At 35.8% G+C, this 26,259-nt stretch overlaps 1 protein-coding gene across 1 annotated transcript in view; it reads left to right on the forward strand.

The window, feature by feature from the left end:
* The first annotated feature begins 850 nt into the window (after positions 1 to 850).
* Positions 851 to 26,259, forward strand: part of myo1h (myosin IH) — a 51,672-nt gene continuing 26,263 nt past the window's right edge. Inside the window, exons 1-13 of the mRNA XM_062966579.1 lie at positions 851 to 998; positions 3,423 to 3,538; positions 5,147 to 5,345; positions 8,216 to 8,296; positions 9,275 to 9,454; positions 11,269 to 11,367; positions 11,477 to 11,590; positions 12,163 to 12,234; positions 15,695 to 15,814; positions 18,831 to 18,898; positions 22,582 to 22,687; positions 22,772 to 22,852; positions 22,938 to 23,029. Of these exons, the coding sequence (XP_062822649.1) occupies positions 873 to 998; positions 3,423 to 3,538; positions 5,147 to 5,345; positions 8,216 to 8,296; positions 9,275 to 9,454; positions 11,269 to 11,367; positions 11,477 to 11,590; positions 12,163 to 12,234; positions 15,695 to 15,814; positions 18,831 to 18,898; positions 22,582 to 22,687; positions 22,772 to 22,852; positions 22,938 to 23,029 (1,454 nt within the window). The 5' untranslated portion in view covers positions 851 to 872. The remainder of the gene's footprint in view (positions 999 to 3,422; positions 3,539 to 5,146; positions 5,346 to 8,215; positions 8,297 to 9,274; positions 9,455 to 11,268; positions 11,368 to 11,476; positions 11,591 to 12,162; positions 12,235 to 15,694; positions 15,815 to 18,830; positions 18,899 to 22,581; positions 22,688 to 22,771; positions 22,853 to 22,937; positions 23,030 to 26,259) is intronic.

The raw sequence follows: 26,259 nt of genomic DNA on the forward strand, positions 1-26,259 counted from the left end.
TTTCAGTATCCGAATTGGCCAATAGGGGGAGTACGTTCCTATTATGTTCGATATCTCAATTGCCCATGAGGGGGAGCCAGAGAGAATTATTTCCCTATTATTTCCAGTATCCGAATTGGCCAATAGGGGGCACCATATTTCTATTTTCAATATCTGAATTGGCCACAGTATTATTTTCCTATTGTGTTTGATATCTCAATTGTCCACTAGGGGGAGCCAGAGAGAATTATTTCCCTATTATTTCCAGTATCCGAATTGGCCAATAGGGGGCACCATATTTCTATTTTTAATATCTGAATTGGCCACAGTATTATTTTCCTATTGTGTTCGATATCCTAATTGTCCACTAGGGGGAGCCAGAGGGTATTATCCTATTATTTTCAGTATCTGAATTGGCCAATAGGGGGAGTATGTTTGTGCTATGTTCAATATCTCAATTGTCCACGAGGGGGAGCCAGAGAGGAGTATTTTCCTATTATTTCCAGTATCCGAATTGGCCAATAGGGGGAGCCATAGAGCACATTCCTAATATTTCCAGTATCCGAATTGGCCAATAGGGGGAGCCATAGACCACATTCTTAATATCTTCAGTATCCAAATTGGCCAATAGTGGACGACTGATACATATAATGTTTGTAATATATCCAATATCTCAATCACCCACTAGGGGGAACTAGAGAGTATTATTTCTCTATTTTTTCAGTATCCGAATAGGCCAATAGGGGGAGTATTATTTTCCTATTATGTTCAATATCTCAATTGTCCATTAGGGGGAGCCAGAGAGGAGTACTTCCCTATGACTTTCAGTATCTCAATTTGTTTAATTCTTTTCCCAGGCGGAAGTGGCGTGGAGGAAGGCCCACCAGCTGAACATGGAGGGGGCACTGGTGGCCCGCGACCGGGTCGGGGTCCAGGACTTTGTCCTGCTGGACTCCCACACCAGCGAGGACTCCTTCATGGACAACCTCCAGAAGAGATACCGGGAGAACCTCATCTACGTAGCTATTACGTTATTCTCAGTACTTGCATTGACCACAAGGGGGCAGCAGAGAACAATGTCCTATTATTCTCAGTATTTGAATTGACCACTAGGGGTCACCATATTTCTATTTTCAATACCTGGCTTCTAGGTGACACTAGAAAATATTTTCATATTATTTTCATTATCCTAATTTACCACTAGGGGGCAGCGGAGAGCATTTCCTTATTATTTTCAGTATCTGAATTGTCCACTAGGGGGCAGCAGAGAACTATGTCTTATTAATTTCATTATCTGAATTTCCCTATTTTTTCAGTATCTGAATTTTCCACTAGGGGGCACCAGAGAGCATTGCCCTATTATTTTCATTATCTCAATTTCCTTATTATTTTCAGTATCCAAATTGATCACTAGGGGGACACCAGGGAGCATTTCCCTATTGTTCTCAGTATCTGAATTTTCCTATTATTTTCCATATCTGAACTGTCCACTAGGGGGCACCAGGGAATTTTCCCTATTATTTTCAATATCTAAATTTTCATATTTTTTTTCAGTATCTGAATTTTCCACTAGGGGGCACCAGAGAGCATTGCCCTATTATTTTCATTATCTCAATTTCCTTATTATTTTCAGTATCCAAATTGATCACTAGGGGGACACCAGGGAGCATTTCCCTATTGTTCTCAGTATCTGAATTTTCCTATTATTTTCCATATCTGAACTGTCCACTAGGGGGCACCAGGGAATTTTCCCTATTATTTTCAATATCTAAATTTTCATATTTTTTTTCAGTATCTGAATTTTCCACTAGGGGGCACCAGAGAGCATTGCCCTATTATTTTCATTATCTCAATTTCCTTATTATTTTCAGTATCCAAATTGATCACTAGGGGGACACCAGGGAGCATTTCCCTATTGTTCTCAGTATCTGAATTTTCCTATTATTTTCCATATCTGAACTGTCCACTAGGGGGCACCAGGAAATTTTCCCTATTATTTTCAATATCTAAATTTTCATATTTTTTTTCAGTATCTGAATTGTCCACTAGGGGGCACCAGAGAGCATTGCCCTATTATTTTCATTATCTCAATTTCCTTATTATTTTCAGTATCCAAATTGATCACTAGGGGGACACCAGGGAGCATTTCCCTATTGTTCTCAGTATCTGAATTTTCCTATTATTTTCCATATCTGAACTGTCCACTAGGGGGCACCAGGAAATTTTCCCTATTATTTTCAATATCTAAATTTTCATATTTTTTTTCAGTATCTGAATTGTCCACTAGGGGGCACCAGAGAGCATTGCCCTATTATTTTCATTATCTCAATTTCCTTATTATTTTCAGTATCCAAATTGATCACTAGGGGGACACCAGGGAGCATTTCCCTATTGTTCTCAGTATCTGAATTTTCCTATTATTTTCCATATCTGAACTGTCCACTAGGGGGCACCAGGGAATTTTCCCTATTATTTTCAATATCTAAATTTTCATATTTTTTTTCAGTATCTGAATTTTCCACTAGGGGGCACCAGAGAGCATTGCCCTATTATTTTCATTATCTCAATTTCCTTATTATTTTCAGTATCCAAATTGATCACTAGGGGGACACCAGGGAGCATTTCCCTATTGTTCTCAGTATCTGAATTTTCCTATTATTTTCCATATCTGAACTGTCCACTAGGGGGCACCAGGAAATTTTCCCTATTATTTTCAATATCTAAATTTTCATATTTTTTTTCAGTATCTGAATTTTCCACTAGGGGATACCAGAGAGCATTTCCCTATTATTTTCAGTATCTCAATTTTCATATTTTTTTTTCAGTATCTGAATTTTCCTATTATTTTCAGTATCTGAATTGTCCACTAGGGGGCATCAGAGAGCATTTTCCTATTATTTTCCATATCTGAACTGTCCACTAGGGGGCACCAGGGAATTTTCCCTATTATTTTCAATATCTAAATATTCATATTTTTTTTCAGTATCTGAATTTTCCACTAGGGGATACCAGAGAGCATTTCCCTATTATTTTCAGTATCTCAATTTTCATATTTTTTTTCAGTATCTGAATTTTCCACTAGAGGGCACCAGAGAGCATTGCCCTATTATTTTCATTATCTGAATTTCCTTATGATTTTCAGTATCTGAATTTTCCTATTATTTTCAGTATCTGAATTGTCCACTAGGGGGCATCAGAGAGCATTTTCCTATTATTTTCCATATCTGAACTGTCCACTAGGGGGCACCAGAGAGCATATCCCTATTATTTTAGGTATACCTCACAACCTCTGAGGATGCCTGCCATAGATGTGGGCGAAACGTCAGGAGAGAATACTTCTGGAACATGGCCACACAGCCCGAAAGACATACAACATCCCTTCCTATATTTAGTTTCTGGATTGGCCACTAGGGGGCACTAATGTTGTATTTTTTTTCTTCCAGACCTATATCGGCACTCTCTTGGTCTCGGTCAATCCCTACAAAGAGTTGGACATTTACACCAAGAAGCAGATGGAGCAGTACAAAGGAGTTAATTTTTTTGAACTCCCGCCCCACATGTAAGGAGAACTTCCTGAGTCCCATTCATGTGTTGCTCTTATTTATATTTTTATTATTGGCCAATAGGGGCGCAAGAGAATATTAATTTCTTATTTTTTCAAAATCAGATTTGGCCAATAGGGGGCACCAGAAAATATTATTTTTGTCAATAACTCAATTGGCAAATAGAGGGAGGCAGAGAATATTAATTTCATATTATTTTCAATATCTCAATTGACCACTAGGGGACACCAGAGAGTATTATTTTCAGTATCTAAATTGTCCAATAGAGGGAACCAGAGAGCATTAATTTCCCCTTATTTTCAGTATCTGAATTGGCCACTAGGGGATGCCAAAAAGTATTATTTTCTGAATATTTGCAATATCTGATTTGCGCACTAGGGGGCACCAGAGAGTATTTTCTTATTACTTTCAATATCTGAAGAGGACAATAGGTGACACCAGAGGCTATAATTTTTGGTATCTGAATTGGCCAATAGGGTGCGCCAAAATATTTATTATTTTCCTATTATTTTTGGTATCGAAATTGGCCATTAGAGGGGCGCCAAAATTTATTATTTTCCTATTATTTTTGGTATCTAAATTGGCCAATGGGGGGTACAAAATTTATTATTTTCCTATTATTTTCGGTAAACAAATTGGCCAATAGGGGGGTGTCAAAATTTATTATTTTCCTATTATTTTCGGTAAACAAATTGGCCAATAGGGGGGTGTCAAAATTTATTATTTTCCTATTATTTTCGGTAAACAAATTGGCCAATAGGGGGGTGTCAAAATTTATTATTTTCCTATTATTTTCGGTATCTAAATTGGTCAATAGGGGGGTGTCAAAATTTATTATTTTCCTATTATTTTTGGTATCTAAATTGGCCAATAAGGGGGGGGGTACCAAAATTTATTATTTTCCTATTATTTTCGGTATCTAAATTGGCCAACAGGGGGGTGTCAAAATTTATTATTTTCCTATTATTTTTGGTATCTAAATTGGCCAATGGGGGTTGCCAAATTTTATTATTTTCCTATTATTCTGGTATCTAAATTGGCCAATGGGGATGTCAAAATTTATTATTTTCCTATTATTTTCGGTATCTAAATTGGCCAATAGGGGGGCACCAAAATTTATTATTTTCCTATTATTTTTGGTATCTAAATTGGCCAACAGGGGGGTGTCAAAATTTATTATTTTCCTATTATTTTTGGTATCTAAATTGGCCAATAAGGGGGTGCCAAAATGTATTATTTTCCTATTATTTTTGGTATCTAAATTGGCCAATAGGGGGGTGTCAAAATTTATTATTTTCCCATTATTTTGGGATCTAAATTGGCCAGTAGGTGGCGCCAAAATGTATTATTTTCCATATCCAAATTAACCAATAGGAGACACTATTCTATTTTCAATATCTGAATTGGCCAATAGGGGGAGTATGTTCCTATCATGTTCAGTATCTCAATCGTCCACTAGGGGGAGCCAGAAAGTATTATTTCTCTGTTGTTTCCAGTATCCGAATTGTCCACAAGGGGGCACCAGAGAACAATGTGCTACTCTTTCCAATATTGGCCACCAGGGGGCGTGTTTATGCGAATCTGTTCCTTTTTCTTCTCCGCAGTTACGCCATTGCGGACAACGCCTACCGCATCATGTGCACCGAGTACAACAACCACTTCATCCTCATTTCGGGGGAAAGTGGGGCCGGGAAAACGGAGGCCTCCAAGAAGATCCTCCAGTATTTCGCCATGACGTGCCCCACCACCGAGCAGCTCCTGGTCATCCGAGACCGGCTGCTTCTCTCCAATCCGGTTTTAGAGGTGAAATCCTAAGGGAATCATGGTTTTATAATGGCCAATAGGGGGCACCATTTTCCTATCATTTTCAGCATCAGAATTGACACTAGGGGGCGCCAAAATGTATTCGTTCCCTATTATTTTCAATACTAGAGGGTGGTAGATAGTATATTTTTCTATTACTTCCAGTATCTGAATTAGACACTAGGTGGCGCCATAATGTATTATTTTACTATTATTTTCAATATCCGAAGAGGATAGTAGGGGGCAACAGAGAATATTACTATCAGAGTATGAATTGGCCAGCAGATAATATTATTTTCCTATTATTTTCATTATCTGAATTGGCCACTAGGGGGCAATAGATTTTAATTTTTCCTATCATTTTCATTATCTGAATTGGCCACTAGGGGGTGATAGATTTTAATTTTTCCTATTATTTTCATTATCTGAATTGGCCACTAGGGGGTGATAGATTTTAATTTTGCCTATCATTTTCATTATCTGAATTGGCCACTAGGGGGTGATAGATTTTAATTTTGCCTATCATTTTCATTATCTGAATTGGCCACTAGGGGGTGATAGATTTTAATTTTTCCTATCATTTTCATTATCTGAATTGGCCACTAGGGGGTGATAGATTTTAATTTTTCCTATTATTTTCATTATCTGAATTGGCCACTAGGGGGTGATAGATTTTAATTTTGCCTATCATTTTCATTATCTGAATTGGCCACTAGGGGGACCCAGAAATTTTTTCAATCATTTTAAGTATCAGAATATGTCACAAGGGGGCGCAAAAATGTAGACACTAGGTGGCGCCATAAATTATTATTTTACTATTTTTATCAATATCTGAAGAGGACAGTAGGGGGCAACAGAGAGTATTATTTTCACAATCTGAATTGGCCAGCAGATAATATTATTTTCCTATTATTTTCAGAATCTTAATTGGCCACTAGGGGGCAATAGATTTTAATTTTTCTTATCATTTTCATTATCTGAATTGGCCACTAGGGGGCGATAGATTTTAATTTTTCCTATTATTTTCATTATCTGAATTGGCCACTAGGGGGCGATAGATTTTAATTTTTCTTATCATTTTCATTATCTGAATTGGCCACTAGGGGGGCCCAGAGAATGTTTTTTCAATCATTTTAAATATCAGAATTTGTCACAAGGGGGTGCCAAAATGTACTTGATTCCTATTATTTTCAGTATCTGAATTTCCCACTAGGGGGCTTGAGAGAGTTTTTTTTTTCTATCATTTTCATTATCAGAATTGGACACTAGGGGGTCACCAAAATGTATTATTTCCTATTTTTTTTTCCGTATCTGGACACTAAGTAAGTGGTAGATAGTATTTTCCTATTATTTTCAGTATCTAAATTGAGCACTAGGGGGAGATAGTATATATATTATTTTCAGTATCTGAATTAGACACTAGGTGGCGCCATAATTTATTATTTTACTATTATTATCAATATCTGAAGTGGACAATAGGGGGCAACAGAGATTATTATTTTTGGTATCTGGCCAGTGGATAATATTGTTTTCCTGTTATTTTCAGAATCTGAATTGGCCACTAGGGGGCGATAGATTTTAATTTTTCCTATCATTTTCACTATCTGAATTGGCCACTAGGGGCCCCAGAGAATGTTTTTTCAATCATTTTAAATATCAGAATTTGTCACAAGGGGGCGCCAAAATGTACTTGTTTCCTATTATTTTCAGTATCTGAATTGGACACTAGGGGTCACCAAAATGTATTCATTTCCTATTATTTTCAGCATCTCGACACTAGTAAGTGGTAGATAGTATTTTCCTATTATTTTCAGTATCTGAATTAGACACTAGGTGGCGCCATAATGTATTACGGTATTTTACTATTATTATCAATATCTGAAGTGGACCATAGGGGGCAACAGAGATTATTATTTTTGGTATCTGACTTGGCCAGCGGATAATATTATTTTCCTGTTATTTTCATTATCTTAATTGGTCACTAGGCGGCGATATATAGCAATTTGTTTCCTATCATTTTCAGTATCTGAATTGGCCACTAGGGGGCGCCAGATAGTATTTTCCCTATCATTTTCGTATCAGAATATGCGACTCGCGGTGCAAAAATGTATTTGTTTCCTATTATGTTCATTATCTGAATTGGCCACTAGGGGGTGATAGATAGTATTTCCCCCATCATTTTCACTATCTGAATTGGACACTAGGGGGCAGCCAAAATGTATTATTTTCCTGTTGTCTTCAATATCTGAATTGGCCACTAGAGGGCGCAAAAATTGATTATTTACCTATTATTTTATTATCTGAATTGACCACTAGAGAGGGCAAAAATTGATTACTTTCTTATTATTTTCAGTGTCTGAAATGGCCACTAGGGGGCACTGGAGAGTATTGTTTTCTTATCATCTTCAGTATCTGAGTTGGCCACTAGGGGCCGCCAAAATGTATTATTTTCTTATCATTTTCAGTATCTGACTTGGCCACTAGGGGGCACCAAAATGTATTTGTTTCCTATTATTTTCAATCTCTGGACACCAGGGGGTGCTAGATAGTATTATTCGTTATTTTCAGCATCTGAATTGAACACTAGGGGGCGATAGATAATATTACTTTCCTATAATTTTCAGTATCTGAATCAGACATTAGGGGGCGCCAAAATATATTCATTTCCCATTTTTTTTCAGTGTCTGTACACTAGCAGGTGCCAGCAAGTATTTTTCCTATCATTTTCATTATCTGAATTTGCCACTAGGGGGCAATAGATAGTATTATTTCTGTCGTTTTCATTATCTGAATTGGACAATAGGGGGCGCCAAAAATTTATTATTTTTGTATTATTTTCAGTATCTGAACTGTGATGCTTTTCTCTGCAGGCTTTTGGCAACGCAAAGACCTTGCGGAACGACAACTCGAGCCGGTTTGGGAAATACATGGACATCCAGTTTGATTTCATGGTAAACAAAACAACAACAACAACACAATGCATCGCAAGATATATATATATATTTGTTTGTTCCAGAAAGGCTCCTCCGTCGCTTGACGGATCGGGTCCAGACTCGGTAGGCACACTCTTCATAATCCAACTTAAAACACCAGACTGAAAAATGGATTTCCTTTCTCATGTATACCTGTGAAATAGCACTTAGATCTTATGGTTACATACCATAAGCGCTGTGTATATACATACATGTTGTGAGGTCCTGGGCCCAATTATGGTGGTTCTTTGAGTCGAAACCTGATCTGTTTTTTAAGTTGGATATTGAAGAATTTGTATACCAAGTTTGGTCCCGATCCATCAAAGCGCATAGAAGCCATTGAGGAACAAACATATATACCAATTTATTGGTTTTAGTAGCCCTCTTGTGGTTCCATAAGTGCATTGCATACATACATACATATTTCGGGGCCTGGCACTGAATGCTGTGGGTTGTCTAAATCAAAACCTCACCAATATTTTAATTTGAGCTACGAAGGGTTTGTATTCCAATTTTGGTCCCGATCCATCCAGTCACAAAGAAGCCTTTGAGGTACAAACATATATACAAATTTATGGTTTAAGTCGCCCTCATATGGTTACGTATGTGTACTGCATGCATGATCTTTAGCACTGACTATTGTTTGTATTTTTAGTCGAAAACTGACCAATATTTTAAGTTGGGAACTGAAGGGTTTGTACACCAAGTTTGGTCCCGATTCATGAAGTCATGCAGAAGCTTTTGAGGTACAAACATACAAACATATATACCAGTTTCTTGTTTTTTATGTAGCCACAAGAGGGCGACGAGAATCAACAAATTGGTATGTATGTTTGTTCCTTAATGGCGTCTATGGGACTAGAAGGATCGGGACCAAACTTGTTATACAAACACTTGATTGCCTGAATTAAAATATTGGTGGGATTTCGACTGCATATTTCGTCTTGTTCCCCACAGGGCGCCCCTGTTGGCGGACACATCCTGAGCTACCTGATCGAGAAATCCCGCGTCGTCCACCAGAATCCTGGCGAGAGGAACTTCCACATCTTCTACCAATTGCTTGAGGGAGGGACGGAGGAGCTGCTCCAACGACTGGGCCTCCAGCGCGACCCCCGGAAGTACTTGTACCTAGTCCAGGTGGGAGGAGCCAGGACGCCCTTGACCTCTCTAAAAGGTTTTTCTATTTCCTCCAAGCGAGTCTGTGGTATGTTTCCACCACAGAGTTGGGCTGGAGGGCCTAGAATAGTTTTAAAAGAAAATATGACCTCTCTAGGACTTTTCTAAGTCCTCCAAGTGAATCTATGATATGTCTCCACCAGGATTTTTTGACCTCTCTAGGAGTTTTATAGGTCTTCAATGAGAGTCTATGGTAGGTTTAAACTATAAAGTGGGGTTGGAGGACCAAGACGTTATTTGACCTTTCTAGAAACTTTCTAGAAACTCCAAGTGAGTCTCCACGAGGATTTTTTTGACCTCTCTAGGAATTTTATAGGTCTTCAATGAGAGTCTATGGTAGGTTTAAACTAAAGAGTGGGGTTGGAGGACGAAGACATTATTTGACCTTTCTAGGAACTTTCTAGGAACTCCAAGTGAATTTATGATATGTCTCCACCAGGATTTTTTGATCTCTCTAGGACTTTTATAGGTCTAAACTATAGAGTGGGGTTGGAGGACCAAGACATTATTTGACCTTTCTAGGAACTTTCTAGGTCCTCCAAGTGAGTCTATGATATGTCTCCACCAGGATTTTTTACCTCTCTAGGAATTTTATGGGTCTTCAATGAGAGTCTATGGTAGGTTTAAACTATAGAGTGGGGTTGGAGGACCAAGACATTATTTGACCTTTCTAGGAACTTTCTAGGTCTTCCAAGTGAGTCTATGGTATGTTTCCAACATTGAGTTGGAATATCTTTGGCCTCTCTAGGTCTTCCAGATGACTTTATGGTATGCCTCCACCATCGAATTGGATTGGAGGACCTAGAATATTTTGAAAAAAATATGACCTCTCTAGGACTATTCTAGGTCCTCCAGGTGAGTCTATGGTATGTTTCCAACAATGAGTTGGAACATCTTTGGTCTCTCTAGGATTTTTTTCTAAGTCTTCCAGTTGACTTTATGGTATGCCTCTACCATAGAGTTGGGTTGGAGGACCTAGAATATTTTGAAAAAATATATACTACCTAGCTAGGACTTTGCTAGGTCCTCCAGGTGATTCTATGTTATGTTTCCACTATAGAGTTGGGTTGGAGGACCTATAAATTTCTTTACGTCTCTAGGAATTATCTAGGTTTTCCAGGTGACTTTATGGTATGTTTCCACCATAGAGTTGGGTTGGGGGACCTAGAATATTTTGAAAAAATATACGACCTCTCTAGGACTTTTCTAGGTCCTCCAGGTGAGTCCATGGTATGTTTCCACTATAGAGTTGGGTTAGAGGACCTAGAATATTTTTAAAAAATATACAACCTCCCTAGGACTTTTCTAGGACTCCAAATGATTCTATGTTACGTTTCCACCATAGAGTTGGGTTGGAGGACCTAGAATATTTTGAAAAAATATACAACTTCTCTAGGACTTTTCTAGGTCCTCCAGGTTAGTTCATGGTATGTTTCCACTATAGAGTTGGGTTAGAGGACCTAGAATATTTTTAAAAAATATACAACCTCCCTAGGACTTTTCTAGGACTCCAAATGATTCTATGTTACGTTTCCACCATAGAGTTGGGTTGGAGGACCTAGAATATTTTGAAAAAATATACGACCTCTCTAGGACTTTTCTAGGTCCTCCAGGTGAGTCTATGGTATGTTTCCACCATACTTAATATATCTGCAGTCCCAGGCTGGTCTCACCAGGAATAACGAGGAATAACTGGAGTAATTGGATGAAGGTAACTAATGCCTTCAAAGCAGCAAGTTACTTTTGAAAGAAAAGTTACTTTTCCCGGACTACAGGGTGGCTGTGCCAAGGTCTCGTCCATCAACGACCGGAGCGACTGGAGGACCGTCAACAAAGCCTTCACCGTCATTGACTTCTCGGCCGCAGACATCGAGGTCTATATTATATTTTTATTATTATTATTATTATTATTATTATTATTATTATTATTATTATTATTATTATTATTATATATTACCATATATTATAATATTCTCGTTGCAGAATCTTTTCAGCGTTATCGGCAGCGTTTTGCACCTGGGTAACGTCCATTTCGAGGAAGACTCCAATGGCCACGCCATTATCGTCAAGGGGACTCAAATTAAGTGGATATCAAAGGTATGGAATCTATAGGGGTGCCTGTACATATATTTGTTTGATCCCCAAAGGCTCCTACATTTTAGACGCATCCGGGCCAAACTTGTTACACACAGGCCCTTTGTAGTCTAACTTAAAATACGGACATGGTTTCGATTGAAGGCATTCCCTTTCTTCAGGGCTGGAGTCACAAAAATTAATAAATGGGTGTGTACGTATATATGTTTGTACCTCCAATGCACAAAACATAGTTTGATGGACCGGGACCAAATTTGGCACATATATTCTTTATCGTCCAAATTAAAATACTGGTATGGTTTTGACTAAAACATTCCCCAAAATTGGGGGCAGTGTCCCAAAAAACTATAAAATGGGGGTGTACATATCTTTGTTTGTACCTCAAATGCATATAACATAGTTTGATGGACCGGGACCAAATTTGGCACATATATTCTTTATCATCCAAATTAAAATACTGGTATGTCTTTGATGAAAACATTCTCAACATTATGGGGATAAGGTCCCAACGGAATTATCTAGAGATCAATTATTTCTAATTAATTCCCAATATTGTTTCCTGGATTATTTCCCAGCTTCTGGGGGTCCATTTGTCCATCCTGCAGGAGGCGCTGACGCACAGGAAGATTGAAGCCCGCTTTGAAGAGGTATTTATATTTATTTCAATTCCAGAGGCTGGCCCGAAGAGATAAGTAACTAATTTTAATATCAAGGATTGAGGTTTAATGGGCCTTAAGAAGCATTGCAAATAACAAGGCAGCAGGATATCGACGTAAACAGGGCCACCCAATATCGAGGATAGATTTGACAATGTGTTGAGTGAATTAGATCCAGGCATCCTGAGGTTTAATGGGCCTTAAGAAGCATTGCAAATAATAAGGCAGCAGGAGATTGACATAAACAGGGCCACCCAATATCGAGGATAGATTTGACAATGTGTTGAGTGAATTAGAACCAGGCATCCTGAGGTTCAATGGGCCTTAAGAAGCATTGCAAATAACAAGGCAGCAGGATATCGACATAAACAGGGCCACCGAATATCGAGGATAGATTTGACAATGTGTTGAGTGAATTAGAACCAGGCATCCTGAGGAGTGAGGTTTAATGGGCCTTACGAAGCATTGCAAATAACAAGGCAGCAGGATATCGACGTAAACAGGGCCACCCAGTATTGAGGATAGATTTGACAATGTGTTGAGTGAATTAGATCCAGGCATCCTGAGGTTTAATGGGCCTTAAGAAGCATTGCGAATAACAAGGCAGCAGGATATCGACGTAAAAAGGGGCCCCCAATATCGAGGCTAGATTTGACAATGTGTTGAGTGAATTAGAACCAGGCATCCTGAGGAGTGAGGTTTAATGGGCCTTAAGAAGCATTGCGAATAACAAGGCAGCAGGAGATCGACGTAAACAGGGCCCCCCAATATCAAGGATCGCTTTGATGATGTGGTGAGTGAATTAGAACAAGACATGTTGAGGAGTGAGGTTTAATGAGTCTTAAGAAGCATTGCTAATAACAAGGCAGCAGGACATCGACATAAACAGGGCCACCCAATATCAGAGATAACTTTGAGGATGTGTTGAGTGAAATACAACCAAGCATCCTGAGGAGTAAGGTTTAATGGGTCTTAAGAAGCATTGCAAATAACAAGGCAGCAGGAGATCGACGTAAAAAGGGCCACCCAATATCGAGGATAGATTTGACGGAGTGGTGAGTGAATTAGAACCAGACATCCTGAGGAGTGAGGTTTAATGGGCCTTAAGAAGCATTGTGAATAACAAAGCAGCAGGATCCCAACGTAAACAGGGCCACCCAATATCGAGGATAGATTTGACGATGTGGTGAGTGAATTAGAACCAGGCATCCTGAGGAGTGAGGTTTAATGGGTCTTAAGAAGCATTGCAAATAACAAGGCAGCAGGAGATCGACGTAAACTGGAGGCCCCAATATCGAGGATCACTTTGAGGATGTGTTGAGTGAATTACAACCAAGCATCCTGAGGAGTGAGGTTTAATGGGTCTTAAGAAGCATTGCAAATAACAAGGCAGCAGGAGATTGATGTTAAAAGGGGCCCCCAATATTGAGGATCGCTTTGATGATGTGGTGAGTGAATTAGAACAAGATATGTTGAGGAGGTTTAATGAGCCTTAAGAAGCATTGCCAATAACAAGGCAGCAGGAGATTGATGTTAAAGGGGGCTCCCAATATCGAGGATAGCTTTGACGGAGTGGTGAGTGAATTAAAACAAGACATTTTGAGGAGTGAGGTTTAACAGGCCTTAAGAAGCATTGCAAATAACAAGACAGCAGGAGATCGACGTAAACAGGGGGCCCCAATATGGAGGATCGCTTTGATGATGTGGTGAGTGAATTAGAACAAGACATGTTGAGGAGTGAGGTTTAATGGGCCTTAAGAAGCATTGCAAATAACAAGGCAGCAGTAGATGGATGTAAACAGGGGGCCCCAATATCGAGGATAGCTTTGACATAGTGGTGAGGATATTAGAACCAGGCATCCTGAGGAGTGAGGTTTAATGGGCCTTAAGAAGCATTGCAAATAACAAGGCAGCAGGAGATTGACCTAAACAGGGATCCCCAATATTGAAGATCGCTTTGATGATGTGATTATTGAATTAGAACAAGACATCTTGAGGAGTGAGGTTTAATGGGCCTTAAGAAGCATTGCAAATAACAAGGCAGTAGGAGATTGACGTAAACAGGGCCACCCAATATCGAGGATAGATTTGATGATGTGGTGAGTGAATTAGAACCAGGCATTCTGAGGAGTGGGGTTTAATGGGCCTTAAGAAGCATTGCGAATAACAAGGCAGCAGGATCTTGACGTAAACAGGGCCACCCAATATCGAGGATCGCTTTGACGATGTGGTGAGTGAATTAGAACCAGGCATCCTGAGGAGTGAGGTTTAATGGGCCTTAAGAAGCATTGCGAATAACAAGGCAGCAGGAGATTGACGTAAACAGGGCCACCCAATATCGAGGATCGCTTTGACGATGTGGTGAGTGAATTAGAACCAGGCATCCTGAGGAGTGAGGTTTAATGGGCCTTAAGAAGCATTGCGAATAACAAGGCAGCAGGAGATTGACGTAAACAGGGCCACCCAATATCGAGGATCGCTTTGACGATGTGGTGAGTGAATTAGAACCAGGCATCCTGAGGAGTGAGGTTTAATGGGCCTTAAGAAGCATTGCAAATAACAAGGCAGCAGGATCTTGACGTAAACAGGGCCACCCAATATCGAGGATCGCTTTGACGATGTGGTGAGTGAATTAGAACCAGGCATCCTGAGGAGTGAGGTTTAATGGGCCTTAAGAAGCATTGCGAATAACAAGGCAGCAGGAGATTGACGTTAAAAGGGGCTCCCAATATCGAGGATAGTTTTGACGGAGTGTGAGTGAAGTAAAACAAGACATGTTGAGGAGTGAGGTTTAATAGGCCTTAAGAAGCCTTGCGAATAACAAGGCAGCAGGATATCAACGTAAACAAGGCCACCCAATATTGAGGATAGATTTGACAATGTGTTGAGTGAATTAGATCCAGGCATCCTGAGGTTTAATGGGCCTTAAGAAGCATTGCAAATAACAAGGCAGCAGGATCTTGACGTAAACAGGGCCACCCAATATCGAGGATCGCTTTGACGATGTGGTGAGTGAATTAGAACCAGGCATCCTGAGGAGTGAGGTTTAATGGGCCTTAAGAAGCATTGCGAATAACAAGGCAGCAGGAGATTGACGTAAACAGGGCCACTCAATATAGAGGGTAGCTTTGATGATGTGTTGAGTGAATTAGAACAAGACATGTTGAGGAGTGAGGTTTAATGGGCCTTAAGTAGCATTGCGAATAACAAGGCAGCAGGAGATTGACGTAAACAGGGCCACTCAATATAGAGGGTAGCTTTGATGATGTGTTGAGTGAATTAGAACAAGACATGTTGAGGAGTGAGGTTTAATGGGCCTTAAGTAGCATTGTGAATAACGAGGCAGCAGGAGACAACAAGATAAATGCATTTTTTATTTATTCATATTCATATTTATATATTGTGCTTCTTTTTTATATAGGTGCGAGTTTGTGTTTGTGTTTCTTTTAAGGTCCTGAGTCCACTGAACGTGGACCTGGCTTTTTATGCCCGTGACGCCGTTGCCAAGGCCATCTACGGCCGGACCTTCGCCTGGTTGGTCAGCAGGGTCAACGCCTCTCTGGACAACAAGGTCACATCATCTCAGCCCAATGGCATTGCATTATCATTACCATTATGTTTACTGTATTATATTATATTGTAATAACATTATATTACTATAATATTTATTGCATTATATTATAACTAGCTGTGCCCGGCCACGCGTTGCTGTGTCTGAGTCTGGTGGTGTTGTTCAGTCTACATTAGGTTGTATTGATGCTGTGACCTCCACCTTCTTTATACTCACATTAGTCGTAGTATTTGAAGTCTGTGACCTTCTTCAATTTTTGTATTGATTGATAATTGCTTGAAATCCCTGTTGTCTTTGGTTTGTTGTTAGTTGTAATGTCTGATTCTGCTGAGTGCGGTTTATATTTTTATTGTGGTACAATAGTCCTTTTTTTGTTTTTGTTTTGCCTGTGTAGGTGTTTATTATTGTTGTTGTTGTTGTGGTCATGAAGGCTGGATAAGTTAGATGCTACTGTATTGCTTTTTGGAGGCCCAGTGTAGCACTGACTGGCCTCTCAGCCTCAGTGCCTGGCTGTTTCTTGCCTGTGATGGTGTTGATTCTTATTGTTGTTGTTGTTGTCATTGTTATTATTGTAATTGTTTTTTTGGAGGCCAAGTGTGAATGTAGGGATTGGGGAGGTGGATGAGTTGTGTTGTCAAATTTTGTATTTGTTATAGTCACAATGCGTTGTTGTGAGTTTTGTGGGTCCGGATTGTGGTTTTGTGGTGTGGTTGTGTTGTTACAACTGAGAGGCAAGGCTTTTGTGTTGTGTTGCCAAGTTTTGTATTTCTGGGGCGTTTAGTTGTGTTGTTATAGTCACGATGCACTGTTGTGAGTTTTGTGGATCCGGATTGTGGTTTTGTGGTGTGGTTGTGTTGTTACAATTGGGAGGGAATGCTTTTGTGTTGTGTTGCCAAGTTTCGTATTTCTGGGGCATTTAGTTGTGTTGTTATAGTCATGATGCATTGTTGTGAGTTTTGTGGGTCCGGATTGTGGTTTTGTGGTGTGGTTGTGTTGTTACAAATGGGAGGCAAGGCTTTTGCATTGTTTTGCCAAGTTTTGTATTTCTGGGGCGTTTAGTTGTGTGCCAAGTTTCGTATTTCTGGGGCGTTTAGTTGTGTTGTTATAGTCACGATGCATTGTTGTGAGTTTTATGGGTCCGGATTGTGGTTTTGTGGTGTGGTTGTGTTGTTACAACCTGGAGGGAAGGCTTTTGCATTGTGTTGTCAAGTTTCGTATTTCTGGGGCGTTTAGTTGTGTTGTTATAGTCACGATGCGTTGTTGTGAGTTTTGTGGGTCCTGTGTGGTTTTGTGGTGTGGTTGTGTTGTTACAAATGGGAGGCAAGGCTTTTGCATTGTGTTGCCAAGTTTTGTATTTCTGGGGCGTTTAGTTGTGTTGTTATCGCATGATGCGTTGTTGTGAGTTTTGTGGGTCTGGATTGTGGTTTTGTGGTGTGGTTGTGTTGTTGTAACCTGGAGGGAAGGCTTTTGCATTGTGTTGTCAAGTTTCGTATTTCTGGGGCGTTTAGTTGTGTTCTTATAGTCACGATGCGTTGTTGTGAGTTTTGTGGGTCCTGTGTGGTTTTGTGGTGTGGTTGTGTTGTTACAAATGGGAGGCAAGGCTTTTGCATTGTGTTGCCAAGTTTTGTATTTCTGGGGCGTTTAGTTGTGTTGTTATCGCATGATGCGTTGTTGTGAGTTTTGTGGGTCTGGATTGTGGTTTTGTGGTGTGGTTGTGTTGTTGTAACCTGGAGGCAAGCCTTTTGCATTGTGTTGCCAAATTTCGTATTTCTGGGATGTTTAGTTTTGTTGTTATAGTCACTGCGCAAACAACTTTATCATTTTATATATATAGATAATATAATAATATTAAAATATTGAATTGTATTATTACATGACAGTATATTATTATAATATGATAATGCATTGTATAGGTTTGTAATTATATTATAATAATCGTATATAATATATATTGTATTGTATTACAGTTATATAATAATATTATATTATTATATTGTATTATACTATAATAATACTAAATTCTTATAATATTAAGTTATTGCATTGTATTATTATATTACATTATATTATATTACTAGAATATGATAATGCATTATATTCTAATAATAGTATATTATATTTATTGTATTACAGTTTTATTATAATAATATATTATATTTTATTATACTATAATAATATTTTATTATTATAATATTAATTTATTGAATTGTATTATTACATTATATTATATTATTAGAATATGATAATGCATTGTCTTGGATTATAATTATATAATAATAGTATATTATATTTATTGTATTGTATTACAGTTATATTATAATAATATTATATTATTAAATTGTATTATATTATAATAATATTAAATTATTATAAAATTAATTTATTGCATTGCATTATTATATTACATAATGATATATTATTATAATATTATTTTATGGCATTGTATTATTATATTACATTATATTATATAATTAGAATATGATAATGCATTGTATTGGATTGTAATTATATACTAATAATAGTATAGTATTATAATTATATTATTATATAGTATTATAATATAAATTATATTATTACGATACAATATTGTATTGTGTATTATATTATAGTTATATTATTATATTATCTTATTATGATACAATATTGTATTGTGTTGTAATATTATTACTATATCAGATTATAATATTGTTTCATATTGTATTAGATTATTATTAGATTACTGTATTGTATTATAATAATAATGTAATATAATATATGTATTCATATAATATATATATATAAAAAATATAATTAATATATATTATGTCATGTTATATTATATTATAGTTATTATATTACAATATAATATAATATAATATAATATAATATAATATAATATAATATAATATAATATAATATAATATAATATAATATTGCCTATACCTATTTTATTGCATTTATATTTATATTCTATTTATATTCTAATATATATTCTAATATATATTTATATTCTAATACATATTATTTTGTGGAAAAGGACTTCAGCATGAAAACAGTGATTGGCCTCCTTGACATTTATGGCTTCGAGGTCTTCCAGACAAACAGGTGCATATTCATTTTGTTATATGTTATATTAGTTGCTCTGCATTTTCTAGGCTGTCTGGCCATGTTCCAGAAGCATTCTCTCCTGACCTTTTGCCCACATTTATGGCAGGAACCCTCAGAGGTTGTCTGCCATGAACGTTGACTTCCGATGGCCAATGTTGACTTATTAAGATGAACGTTGACTTCCGATGGCCAATGTTGACATATTAAGACGAACGTTGACTTCCGATGGCCAATGTTGACTTATTAAGATGAACGTTGACTTCCGATGGCCAACATTGACATATTAAGACGAACGTTGACTTCCGATGGCCAATGTTGACATATTAAGATGAACGTTGACTTCCGATGGCCAATGTTGACATATTAAGATGAACGTTGACTTCCGATGGCCAACATTGACATATTAAGACGAACGTTGACTTCCGATGGCCAATGTTGACTTATTAAGATGAACGTTGACTTCCAATGGCCAATGTTGACATATTAAGATGAACGTTGACTTCCGATGGCCAATGTTGACATATTAAGATGAACGTTGACTACCGATGGCCAATGTTGACTTATTAAGATGAACGTTGACTTCCGATGGCCAATGTTGACTTATTAAGATGAACGTTGACTTCCGATGGCCAATGTTGACATATTAAGATGAACGTTGACTTCCAATGGCCAATGTTGACTTATTCAGATGAACGTTGACTTCCGATGGCCAATGTTGACATATTAAGATGAACGTTGACTTCCGATGGCCAATGTTGACTTATTAAGATGAACGTTGACTTCCGATGGCCAATGTTGACTTATTAAGATGAACGTTGACTTCCGATGGCCAATGTTGACTTATTAAGATGAACGTTGACTTCCGATGGCCAATGTTGACATATTAAGATGAACGTTGACTTCCGATGGCCAATGTTGACTTATTCAGATGAACGTTGACTTCCAATGGCCAATGTTGACATATTAAGATGAACGTTGACTTCCGATGGCCAATGTTGACTTATTAAGATGAACGTTGACTTCCAATGGCCAATGTTGACATATTAAGATGAACGTTGACTTCCGATGGCCAACGTTGACTTATTAAGATGAATGTTGACTTCCGATGGCCAACGTTGACTTATTAAGATGAACGTTGACTTCTGATGGCCAACGTTGACTTATTAAGATGAACGTTGACTTCCGATGGCCAACGTTGACTTATTAAGATGAACGTTGACTTCCGATGGCCAACGTTGACTTATTAAGATGAACGTTGACTTCCGATGGCCAACGTTGACTTATTAAGATGAACGTTGACTTCTGATGGCCAACGTTGACTTATTAAGATGAATGTTGACTTCCGATGGCCAACGTTGACTTATTAAGATGAACATTGAATTCCGAAGGCCAATGTTGACTTATTAAGATGAACGTTGACTTCCGATGGCCAATGTTGACATATTAAGATGAATGTTGACTTCTGATGGCCAACGTTGACTTATTAAGATGAACGTTGACTTCCGATGGCCAATGTTGACATATTAAGATGAATGTTGACTTCCGATGGCCAACGTTGACTTATTAAGATGAACGTTGACTTCCGATGGCCAATGTTGACATATTAAGATGAATGTTGACTTCCGATGGCCAACGTTGACTTATTAAGATGAATGTTGACTTCCGATGGCCAACGTTGACTTATTAAGATGAACGTTGACTTCCGATGGCCAACGTTGACTTATTAAGATGAACGTTGACTTCTGATGGCCAACGTTGACTTATTAAGATGAATGTTGACTTCCGATGGCCAACGTTGACTTATTAAGATGAACGTTGACTTCTGATGGCCAACGTTGACTTATTAAGATGAACGTTGACTTCCGATGGCCAACGTTGACTTATTAAGATGAACGTTGACTTCCGATGGCCAACGTTGACTTATTAAGATGAACGTTGACTTCCGATGGCCAACGTTGACTTATTAAGATGAACGTTGACTTCTGATGGCCAACGTTGACTTATTAAGATGAATGTTGACTTCCGATGGCCAACGTTGACTTATTAAGATGAACGTTGACTTCTGATGGCCAACGTTGACTTATTAAGATGAACGTTGACTTCCGATGGCCAACGTTGACTTATTAAGATGAACGTTGACTTCCGATGGCCAACGTTGACATATTAAGATGAACGTTGACTTCCGATGGCCAATGTTGACATATTAAGATGAATGTTGACTTCTGATGGCCAACGTTGACTTATTAAGATGAATGTTGACTTCTGATGGCCAATGTTGACATATTAAGATGAACGTTGACTTCCGATGGCCAACGTTGACTTATTAAGATGAACGTTGACTTCCGATGGCCAACGTTGACTTATTAAGATGAACGTTGACTTCCGATGGCCAATGTTGACATATTAAGATGAATGTTGACTTCCGATGGCCAACGTTGACTTATTAAGATGAACGTTGACTTCCGATGGCCAATGTTGACATATTAAGATGAATGTTGACTTCCGATGGCCAACGTTGACTTATTAAGATGAATGTTGACTTCCGATGGCCAACGTTGACTTATTAAGATGAACGTTGACTTCCGATGGCCAACGTTGACTTATTAAGATGAACGTTGACTTCCGATGGCCAATGTTGACATATTAAGATGAATGTTGACTTCCGATGGCCAAAGTTGACATATTAAGATGAACGTTGACTTCCGATGGCCAACGTTGACTTATTAAGATGAACGTTGACTTCTGATGGCCAACGTTGACTTATTAAGATGAATGTTGACTTCCGATGGCCAACGTTGACTTATTAAGATGAACGTTGACTTCTGATGGCCAACGTTGACTTATTAAGATGAACGTTGACTTCCGATGGCCAACGTTGACTTATTAAGATGAACGTTGACTTCCGATGGCCAACGTTGACTTATTAAGATGAACGTTGACTTCCGATGGCCAACGTTGACTTATTAAGATGAACGTTGACTTCTGATGGCCAACGTTGACTTATTAAGATGAATGTTGACTTCCGATGGCCAACGTTGACTTATTAAGATGAACGTTGACTTCTGATGGCCAACGTTGACTTATTAAGATGAACGTTGACTTCCGATGGCCAACGTTGACTTATTAAGATGAACGTTGACTTCCGATGGCCAACGTTGACATATTAAGATGAACGTTGACTTCCGATGGCCAATGTTGACATATTAAGATGAATGTTGACTTCTGATGGCCAACGTTGACTTATTAAGATGAATGTTGACTTCCGATGGCCAATGTTGACATATTAAGATGAATGTTGACTTCTGATGGCCAACGTTGACTTATTAAGATGAACGTTGACTTCCGATGGCCAATGTTGACATATTAAGATGAATGTTGACTTCTGATGGCCAACGTTGACTTATTAAGATGAATGTTGACTTCCGATGGCCAACGTTGACTTATTAAGATGAACGTTGACTTCTGATGGCCAATGTTGACATACTAAAATGAATGTTGACTTCCGATGGCCAACAGCTTTGCTCTCACAGAGCCTCCTCTCCCACCGAACATTGTGATTTTATTATATTCTATTTTTATATTATATTAATTTTATTGTTATTTTGTTATCTAATATTTGTATTATATTATATTATTATCTTATGTTCCCCATTGGCTTCCCATGCGTCTGCATGATTTAGCTTTGAGCAGTTCTGCATCAATTATTGCAACGAGAAGCTACAACAACTGCTGATTGAGATGACTCTGAAAGCCGAGCAAGAGGAGTACGAACAGGAAGGCATTGAGGTGGGTCTAGATGCCCTTGAAGGTTGGATGGATGGCCATCTGTGGGGAGGGATCGAACTGTGTACCAACAATATCTCATTCCAGTGGGAGCCGGTCTCGTACTTCAACAACAAAGTCATCTGCGATTTGGTGGAAGAGAAGCACAGAGGCATCATCGCCATCTTGGTAAGGGATTTGTTTGTTTGTTTGTTTGTGTTGTTGTTTATTTATGGGGAAACTACAAATCCCATGCTCTGCTTTTCTCTCCAAGGACGAGGAAGGGCTTCGACCCGGAGAAGCCACCGACCTGAGTTTTCTGGAGAAAATGGAAGAAAAATTGGGAGGACACCCACACTTCCTCACGTACGGAAAGAACCATCATCACCATCATCATCATATTCAATAATAATAATAATAATAATAATAATAATTAAATGATGTAATACTATAATATTATATAATATTTATTATATTATTATATTATAACTAGCTGTGCCCAGCCACGCGTTGCTGTGGCAAAGTGGTGGTGGTATCGGTTAAAACTTGTTGTGGAATTTTTATTTGACGTTATTTGTATTTTTTTAAATTAATTTTATTGTCACTTATCTTTTTTATTTATTGTATTTTATTATTTTGTTGTATTATTTTTAGTCATTTTGTTATAGTATTTTATTGTATTAATTATTTTAGTGTTTTTCATATTTTTTTATTGTATTATTTGTATTTATTTTTTATCATTATTTTATTAACACTGGGCTGAGTGGGTTGCTAGGAGACCAAGTGGGCGGAGCTTAGCCTTCTAACTGGCAGCAATTGGATAAAAACAATTATTCCTCTCCCTCTAATTAGGAATTTATTTTTCTTTTCTTTTTGTTGTATCAACCTAGAGGCATGGATGACGGGTTGTGCTGTCAATTTTCGAGGTTGTGGGGTGTTTACTTTTGTTGTTTTGTCCGCTGCCGTGATGCCATCACTCTTTTATATATATAGATGATATAATAATACAATATAATATGATGTAATGATATCATATCATATATTATTATTTCATGATATTGTATATTGTATTATGTTATTACATCACTATTATATCACTATATTAGATTATATTCTATCATTATACTATATTACTATATTATGTTAAATAATTATATCATTATATTATATTATTATTATTTCATGATATTGTATATTGTAGTATATTATATTATTATATCACTATTGTATCACTTTATAATACTATAATATTATATCATATTTATTATATTATAATATAATTATATAATAATTATATGTGATACAATGATATTATACTATATTATATTATTATTATCTCATATTGTATATTGTATTATATTGTATTATATATTATTATATTACTATAATTTCAATATATTTTATTATATCATATCATACCATAATACTATATAATATTTATTATATTATTATATTATAATGATATAATAATACAATATCATGATACAATGATATTATATTATATTATAATTATCTCGTGATATTGTATATTGTATTGTATTATATATTATATATCATTATAATTTCAATATATTATATCATAATACCATAATATTATATAATATTTATTACATTATTATATTATAATGATATAATAATACAATATGCAATAATATGATATCATTATTATCTCATGATATTGTATATTGTATTCTATTGTATTATATCACTATTATATCACTATATTAGATTATATTCCATCATTATATTATATTATTATATTATATTAAATAATTATATCATTATATTATATTATTACAATAATATAGTATCATATTGTATTTTATTGTATTTCACTATTATAGCACTATATTAGATTATATCCTTTTACTATATTATTATATTATATTAAATAATTATATCATTATCTTATATTATTACAATAATATCATATCATATTGTATTGTATTTCACAATTATATCACTATATTAGATTATATTATATCGTTTTACTATATTATTATATTAAATAATTATATCATGATCTTATATCACTGTATTATATTATATTACTATAATAATATCATATCATAATCTCATTGCACTAATATAGTATATTATACTGCATTAGCATTGTATATTGTATTATTCTATCATATTAAATAATTATATCATGATCTTATATTATTACAATAATGAAATATCATATTGCATTGTATTTCACTATTTGATCACTATATTAGATTATAGTCTATCGTTTTACTATATTGTTATATTAAATAATTATATCATGATCTTATATTATTACAATAATGAAATAGCATATTGTATTGTATTTCACTATTTGATCACTATATTAGATTATAGTCTATCGTTTTACTATATTATTATTTTATATTAAATAATTATATCATGATCTTATATTATTACAATAATGAAATAGCATATTGTGTTGTATTTCACTATTTGATCACTATATTAGATTATAGTCTATCGTTTTACTATATTATTATTTTATATTAAATAATTATATCATGATCTTATATTATTACAATAATGAAATAGCATATTGTGTTGTATTTCACTATTTGATCACTATATTAGATTATAGTCTATCGTTTTACTATATTATTATATTATATTAAATAATTATATCATGATCTTATATTATTACAATAATGAAATATCATATTGCATTGTATTTCACTATTTGATCACTATATTAGATTATAGTCTATCGTTTTACTATATTATTATATTATATTAAATAATTATATCATGATCTTATATTATTACAATAATGAAATATCATATTGCATTGTATTTCACTATTTGATCACTATATTAGATTATAGTCTATCGTTTTACTATATTATTATTTTATATTAAATAATTATATCATGATCTTATATTATTACAATAATGAAATAGCATATTGTGTTGTATTTCACTATTTGATCACTATATTAGATTATAGTCTATCGTTTTACTATATTATTATATTAAATAATTATATCATGATCTTATATTATTACAATAATGAAATAGCATATTGTATTGTATTTCACTATTTGATCACGATATTAGATTATAGTCTATCGTTTTACTATATTATTATATTATATTAAATAATTATATCATGATCTTATATTATTACAATAATGAAATATCATATTGCATTGTATTTCACTATTTGATCACTATATTAGATTATAGTCTATCGTTTTACTATATTATTATTTTATATTAAATAATTATATCATGATCTTATATTATTACAATAATGAAATATCATATTGCATTGTATTTCACTATTTGATCACTATATTAGATTATAGTCTATCGTTTTACTATATTATTATATTAAATAATTATATCATGATCTTATATTATTACAATAATGAAATAGCATATTGTATTGTATTTCACTATTTGATCACTATATTAGATTATAGTCTATCGTTTTACTATATTATTATATTAAATAATTATATCATGATCTTATATTATTACAATAATGAAATAGCATATTGCATTGTATTTCACTATTTGATCACTATATTAGATTATAGTCTATCGTTTTACTATATTATTATATTATATTAAATAATTATATC

This window comes from Anolis carolinensis, unplaced genomic scaffold (genome assembly GCF_035594765.1).
Source record: "Anolis carolinensis isolate JA03-04 unplaced genomic scaffold, rAnoCar3.1.pri scaffold_24, whole genome shotgun sequence".
NCBI lineage: Eukaryota > Metazoa > Chordata > Lepidosauria > Squamata > Dactyloidae > Anolis > Anolis carolinensis.